Here is a 7,884-nt window from a genome sequence, read left to right as displayed (position 1 = left end):
ACACACTTCCTGTTTCCATTATTCGCCATAAATTCGTTTCCTCGCCACGGCCAAACCGTTCGAGATATCAAAAATCCGTTCGCAATTTAGCATCCTCAATGTCTTGACTTCATGCTGACCGCGTTTGGAGGTGAATGGATGAATTTCCTAGAAGGAGTACATCAAAATCCACAGCATGCGTTTCCAAACAACCCATAATAGCCGACTTCCTGTTGGGCTGGCGTAAAAAGTAAAAGTACGAAAGTTGTTCCGCCCGATGAGATCTATATGTGTACTGAGTTTCATATTATTACATGCAAGCGTGTCTGATTCATGGACCAAATTTTCGGACTTCGTTCAAGGGGGCGCTGTTGAGCCCCCCTGCCACGCCCGGGTACCAGCTTCAGCCCGGCCCTGATGGCCGCGGGTTCTGACCCGTGTGCAAAGTTTCAAGAGTTTTCGAGCATGTTAAGGGCCCCAAAAGTGCCCGAAAGGTTGACAAAAAAATAATAATAATAAATAATCCTACCGAAAACAATAGGGCCTTCGCCCTTTCAGGGCTTGGGCCCTAATAATAAAAATAATCCTAACGAAAACAATAGGGCCTTCGCCCTTTCAGGGCTTGGGCCCTAAAAAGAAAAAGAAAAATAATCCTACCGGAAACAATAGGGCCTTCGCCCTTTCAGGGCTTGGGCCCTAATAATAATAATCCTACCGAAAACAATAGGGCCTTCGCCCTTTCAGGGCTTGGGCCCTAATAATAATAAATAATCCTACCGGAAACAATAGGGCCTTCGCCCTTTCAGGGCTTGGGCCCTAATAATAATAGAAAAAAAGAATCCTACCGAAAACAATAGGGCCTTCGCCCTTTCAGGGCTTGGGCCCTAATAATCCTACCGGAAACAATAGGGCCTTCGCCCTTTCAGGGCTTGGGCCCTAATAATAATCCTACCGAAAACAATAGGGCCTTCGCCCTTTCAGGGCTTGGGCCCTAATAATCCTACCGAAAACAATAGGGCTCTGCGCCCTTTCAGGGCTTGGGCCCTAATAATAAACAATAATCCTACCGAAAACAATAGGGCCTTCGCCCTTTCAGGGCTTGGGCCCTAATAATAATAATAGAAAAAAAAAGAATCCTACCGAAAACAATAGGGCCTTCGAAAACAATTTAAGCTCCTTATTAAGTAGCCGAATCTGTGCTGGTTTGTATTGGCCGCCTCCAGTTTTTCCTTTGTTTTGCCACCAGGTAACGCCATAACGTAACTGTGACGTCGGCTCGAAATTGGTCTATAGACAGCTACGCAACTACATGTACCACTTTGACGCTCAAAACGTTCATAAAGAAATCGCAAAACTAATCCAAGCTGACTAGCCTATATATCCGCTAATATGAATTGAGCGGTTTAGTCCAAATTTTCTGAAGAGACTCGATCGATGAATAGATTGAATTTAGACTTTTATTCACATTTAAACATTGATCAGCGAACATAAACTGAAGCTCAACCGAACCTGCTTGATGTGCAAGACCAAACCTCATTGGTTCTGGCAGAAGCTCGAGAATGAACCTCATTAGTTCTTGCTGAAGCTGAAATGTGCTGCGTAACACGAGAATGAACCTCATTGGTTCTCACACGTTAAGCGAACATGCTTGAGCAGTTTGCCACAACTGATGTTTGAGTTGATGAATGTGTTATATGTTTTATTCACATAAAAATGGGAATAAAAGCCTAAATTCAATCTGTTCATCTTATAAAGCAGCGTGACCTCTAAATATATAACACAAAACATAACATACAACATATATATTGTATAATAATTCAAGTATTACATCTACAGCTAATTTTATTCAGTTTCTATTCTATTCTGTTTTCCCTAATCAATTAAACTAATTAGTGGATCTATTTAAATCACATTTCAAAAATACTTTACACATATAGCGATACCAAAGATGAGACGAAGAAAGACAAACTCGACTAGCTACATTTAAATTGCAGTGATACAGGCAATACCTTTTTTAAAGGTCTATGTCATTATAAAATTCCCAATATATTTACTTACATATTTACTTTACGATGTGGACTGACAACTGCAGACATGCATATATATATATATATATATATATATATATATATATATATATATATACACACACACACACCTGGGATAAATAAATATATTACTGGAATAAAGTGTCCAGTGTGAATATGTACTTTAATTTAATTCTAAGGGTCAGACAGGGTTGAAAATCATTAAAAATTAAAATATGACATAGCTCAAAAAGTCACCAACATGTGGAACATATGTTTTTATAGTATTTTAAAATTATGTTATATGTGAAAAGATTAATATATTCATTTATTTAATGTTCAGGTTCTGAAGGCAGTGGATTCCATGTCTCGTCTGGGTGGTTTTGGAGGTTGGATCTCAGACAGAATCAGTTTTGCATAAGGGGTGTTATGGAGACCAGCAGCTCTGAGCGCCTGTTCAATACGAACTCTGGGATCAGACACAATCTGAAAGACAGACAAAATAAGAAGAAAAAAGATAAGAGCATCTTTCAATTATTCATAGAATTATTGATTCATTGCAAATCCATATAAGTCACCACGATCAAGCCTTCAAAGTGAAATGCTCAAGCAAAAGTCAGGGAAGTAATATAAATAGAATTCTTTTAATAGTTAAATGTTTTTTTGTAACAGGATTTCCTGTTGACCGGTTGATCTGCTTTGACATTACCAAGGTTAAAGTCAGTAACTTATCTCAGTTTTATGTTTACAGGATGTGATATTAAACCTCCATGTTATGAAACAAAAGTCTGGAAAAAAAAGCTGTTTCACAGTTTGGCCTTGGCCAATAACTTTGTAAAGGCCAGAGTCCCAAAATGTCATCACAGGTTAACCATTATTATTGGCAGAAACATAATGTCCCATGTACATGACAGTCAGAAGCACTGCAGCTGCAGGTCTACCCTGAGCAACAAACACTGAACCAGACTATTACTCTGAACTCTGGGGTCTAAGGTGTTTTTGGGGTCCTTGAGATGTTCTGACATGCCCTGACATTTGTGCTTTTTTCAGTTGCTTATAAACATATTAATGGCAAATGTGTAATTACACTCTATTTAGCACAAACAGGGCTACCATAATATGTGAGCAACATGTTTGTACATGTTTGTATTTTTGAGAGAATAATGTTTATGCATGGTTATTGAAAAAACTAAAAAATAAAGCTCCTGAAATAAGGCCACAAAACACATACTAAATATGTGTCCACAAGACTTCTGAATAATGCATTTTGTCGCCTATAGTTTTTTCATCAAAATGATCTGAAAATCATCCTGCCTAATCATTCACATAAAACAATACATTGATTTAAATTTTGCAAGACACTTTCTGTTTGGAAAGGCAATATGCGAGAGGGCGTCAACGATCCAATACCATCAGGAAAAATGAGTAATTCACATCTGAGAAGACAATGGCCCCGCATACATAATGAGCCATTCATTCAGGTGTGTCACTGAGCCACAAGAAAGAATGCAAGAGCAATATGTATATATTCTACCAAATTGGTTCACAGTTGGAAGCATCTCATTTTTTTTTATTTTTCCACAAATTGTGCTTGCAAATTGTATAATATCCAAGGAAAACATGTCTAGTAACTGTGCAGTTAATTCTCATACTGTATTTTCAGTTTTGGAATATGTATCCTCTCCCCAAATTTGTCACTAATAAAACACAATAAAAATTATTTAAAAAAAAGGCTTATATTTACCTTTTAATAGTTTGTTTACATCTACCTTGTAAATATATATTTTTTTATTAAAAAGGTTACAATTACAACAACAATTCAAGTGTAATCTTCCTTTGTAAAAATTAAAGTATACATTTTATCATAAATATTTCAAAGTTAAGGATTCATTACAATAGAATATAGCCTACATTGGAACAAACACATAATAACATATTATTTGATTACTTTATTTTTGACAAAACATACTATATTTAACATATGAGAAAAAAATGGCAAACAAAAGCTTATTTGAGGTGGCAGATATTTAACAGTAAAAATGTATAATCTATCCAAAACTAGTCAACGAAATGTTGTCTTTCATATGTCTGTAACATAGGTCTTTCGTTTTTATTATAATAAATATAAATGTTAATTTGCAGTTTAATACGTTGCTTATACAAATACATTTTATTTCAACATATTTCAGTCGATTTTTACTCATCTCAGACAGTATAGCAATACAGTTTGCTAAAAGCGGATCATTCATTCACACACAGAAACGCGATTCAAATTTAAACCGTCTTTTTGCGAGTTGTGGTAAACAGCACACATCTCTGTCGTTCATTAATTCACACACAGAAATGCGATTCACTTGAGAATGAAAAAAACTTACTACAGTATTCCTCAGCTCAGCTGCATCCTCTCCTCGAAATACCAGCACTTCTGAGGTACATTTTCCATTATTATTATTACGATAGATAGTATTATTCCTCACAGCGCTGCGAGACGGTGTAAACAAGTACAATGATCTGATTAAACTTGATGTGTTTTCTCGAGCTGATATGGGGCAAATCACAGTTTGCTTTTAAAAATGTTTATTTTTCTTTATTTGGAAAAAAGCACTTTGTTTTTATTGTGAGTATACTCAAAAATAATACACACTTAACAGGATCGATTGATGTATGAAACTGGTTTGTAAGATCAAAGTCAACAGAGTATTTTGAGTCTCGTTTGAACTGATAAGAAAAAAGCGAGCAAATCACGCCGGCACGATTGTCGACCCCAGGGGGTTAAATGGTGAGCAGTAAATAAAGGACTGGCTGTGAGATCAGCAGAGGCCAATCATCTTGTGCCATGCGGTAATGATGTGACTGCTTGCAGATTGCATGTAAAGGACTTATCAGCCTGCGCCCTCTGGAGTTTCACGACTGAACTAGACACGTATGTAAATTTCAGCACATAGACATAGACATCAAAGTTTGAATTTGTTAATTATATAATAAATAATTACATTGAAAAATTAAATTGTGAAAGTAAAGTGAAAAAAGTAAAATAGTCCACCATTCCACTATCTACATTTTTCCTACACCTCATGACGCTTTGCGCAAATTATAGGAGTAACTATGAGAACACACACACACACAAAGAATACTTATTTATTAAACAAAGAGAAAACATTAGGAGATAGATATAGCAATATGACATTCACATAAACAATACCGAACATGGAACAGACTCAACTAAAGGCTTATCTTCACAAGGGAGTAATCAGCGAAAAATCTACAGGTGTAGAACTAATTAACAACCTTGAAAACAAACAAGGAACTAGAACTCAGGCAAACGGGCACAGGGAAAACTAAACTAAAACACAATGAACTGACAGAACTAAACATAACTGTATCATTACCCCCACCCCAATGTCCTCGTGCCATAAACAAACGGATGAAAGGCTCTGGAGGAGGGCGAGGGACTGGTGAAGGACAGGGAACAGGAAATGCCAGCAGGAGAAACTAAGGCGGAGAAGATGGAGGGAGGAGTGGCGAGCAGGAGGACCCAGACCACAGCCAGGACGAAGTCCCATGAGTCGAAGGAGGGAGGGACCCAGGCGGACCTCCGTCTGCATCATTTTACTCATTCCCAGAGCTGGACAGTAACTGAGTACATTTACTTGAGTACAGTACTTAAGTACAATTTTGAGGGATCTGTACTTTACTCGAGTATCATTTTTGGGGAGTACTCATGACTTTACTCAAGTACATTTGAGAGGCAAATATTGTACTCTTTACTCCACTACATTTCTATCCATAACTGTGAGTACCCGTTACTTCTTCTAAAAAAAAAAAAAAAAAAGGAAAAAATAAACATCTCGGAAACCCTCTCAAATGTGATTGGATTGTGCAGGCGCCACTGATTGGGACAGCCTATCAGCAATCCGCTTTCCGCCAAAGTCAACTCCATGGTCATATTTAGATAAGAGACGAAACCATGGACGAAACAATGGATGGAGACGCAGCAGGTCCATCCCGGGAGCAATATTTTTTTTCCCAGGATGGTAGGGGAAGACTCATGAATATTCATTAGGGAAGTCACCCCTGATTGGTCTTAACCCAAGTGACGGGTAGGTTTAGGGGTGGGGTTAGGGGTAGGTCATCAGACCAATCAGGGATGACTTCCCTAATGAATATTCATGAGTCTTCCCCTACCATCCTGGGGAAAAAAATATCGCATCCCGGGAATGTGCCAAACCGTGGCCCCACCTCGCCAGACTATTTTAATTTTCTGAACAAGTTAATGATAGTTTTCACTTCAAGTGTTTGCTGTGTTTACCAATGTAAGCACTGTGGCAGTAGTAATGCAATATTTAGAAAATGTACTCTTGTACTCTTGATACTCAAGTACTTTTAAAAACAATTACTTTAGTACTTTTACTTAAGTAGACATCTGACTGTAGTACGTTTACTTGTACTTGAGTAAAATTTAGCAAGGGGTATCTGTACTTTTACTCAAGTAATGTAGCTGTGTACTCTGTCCGCCTCTGCTCATTCCTCCAAAAGTGTGCATGCATATACGTGCTTGTACTAAATTTTGTTATTTTTCGCTGCTTTATATATTATGCTTAAACAGTCAAATACACACAAAATAATGACAAAATGCTGGTCTTGGCGAGTATTCAGTAATCATAAGATGCGCAATATATCGGGAGACATAATTTTTACCACATTAAGTTTTGTTTTGTATAAAACCTCTTTAAAGTGAATTTGGTTTTGTATAAATTGTATCTTAATTTTAATCAATGTTTCATCAACCAATTGCCAATTAATAAATAAGAAGCAAATATAGCAGACAATTTAATCAGGACATGGAGGCACCGGCGCGATATAACTTGCATTGCTCGTGAACTGAGCTTGTCTCATAAATGAACCGAAACTCAGAAATATATCTATAGAAAGCTTGAAATGTCTATTTTAAACAAAACAATTCAAAACGAAAAGAAACAGACAGCTCTCTTATGTAATCCGTATGAAGTGTGCATTTCTCTCTATAGGCACATTCACAATACTGCAAAGGTGGCGAGTCAGCATCGTCCAACATCTTCAGCCGAGACTGACACAGAAAACACTAGTTTATTTATATAAACAATTAAAATGTCTCCTTGCTATATTTGACACATTCATAATGATTACTTTTGCCGGTTCTTTGTGGCAAACTTTATGCGTCCGCTAACTATGATTTTGTACCAGGCCATTTATGGTTGTTCATATTGTTCAATAAAGTTCCTGATAAAAAATAAAATAAAAAAAGAAGCTACTGTGCCTAATATTATTGTTGTATACATGCATGCTCTAAGTCTTCTTCTCCGTTTTTAGTGTATGTCTGTGGCAGAATTACAGCGCCACATACTGGTCTGGCATGTATACTACATAGTTTTAAGTCGGTTTCAATGGTTTCGTGTGTACGCAGATATTTCTTGAGACGCCGCCGTGTTTACGGATTTTTTTTTTTGAACAGGAAAAAAAAAACATTGGATAGGGAAAGCTCTGGCTTCGTGTGGATGTGGCCTTAGATTGTTCAAATAAAGCCTATGCGACCTCTTTAAGAATAGAGCTGAGCGCAGCCGTCGAGCCCCCGTCTTCCTTAACGTCACCAACTTCCCTTGAGCCGACTTCGCTAGCGTGGTCTCTCTGCCCCTTTTCAATTTCTAATGTACTTGGATTTCGGGGATTATATTTGGCCGATATCAGAGCTGTGTCTTACGCTACCATTCTGTATCCCACACCACCAAAAGTCTGATAGATATACTTAATAATACATTCTAAAAATAAAAAAAAAATCATAATAAGGAATTTACTGTATTTTGAAGTGACCACGATAACAATATTGTGCATGTTCTTTATT

General features: G+C 37.2%; 1 protein-coding gene across 1 annotated transcript in view; it reads right to left on the bottom strand.

Moving 5' to 3' along the window:
* Nucleotides 1–2,194: 2,194 nt before the first annotated feature.
* Nucleotides 2,195–7,884, bottom strand: part of LOC311087845 (coiled-coil domain-containing protein 148-like) — a gene marked incomplete at its 5' end in the record, with an annotated part of 54,053 nt that continues 48,363 nt past the window's right edge. Inside the window, one exon of the mRNA XM_084121315.1 lies at nucleotides 2,195–2,492. Coding sequence (XP_083977441.1) covers nucleotides 2,346–2,492 — 147 coding nt within the window. The 3' untranslated portion in view covers nucleotides 2,195–2,345. The remainder of the gene's footprint in view (nucleotides 2,493–7,884) is intronic.

Source organism: Abramis brama (genome assembly GCF_963993115.1).
Source record: "Abramis brama genome assembly, chromosome: 8".
NCBI lineage: Eukaryota > Metazoa > Chordata > Actinopteri > Cypriniformes > Leuciscidae > Abramis > Abramis brama.
The sequence above is the reverse complement of the archived record's forward strand: the minus strand, read 5'-3'. Positions and strand labels throughout refer to the sequence as shown.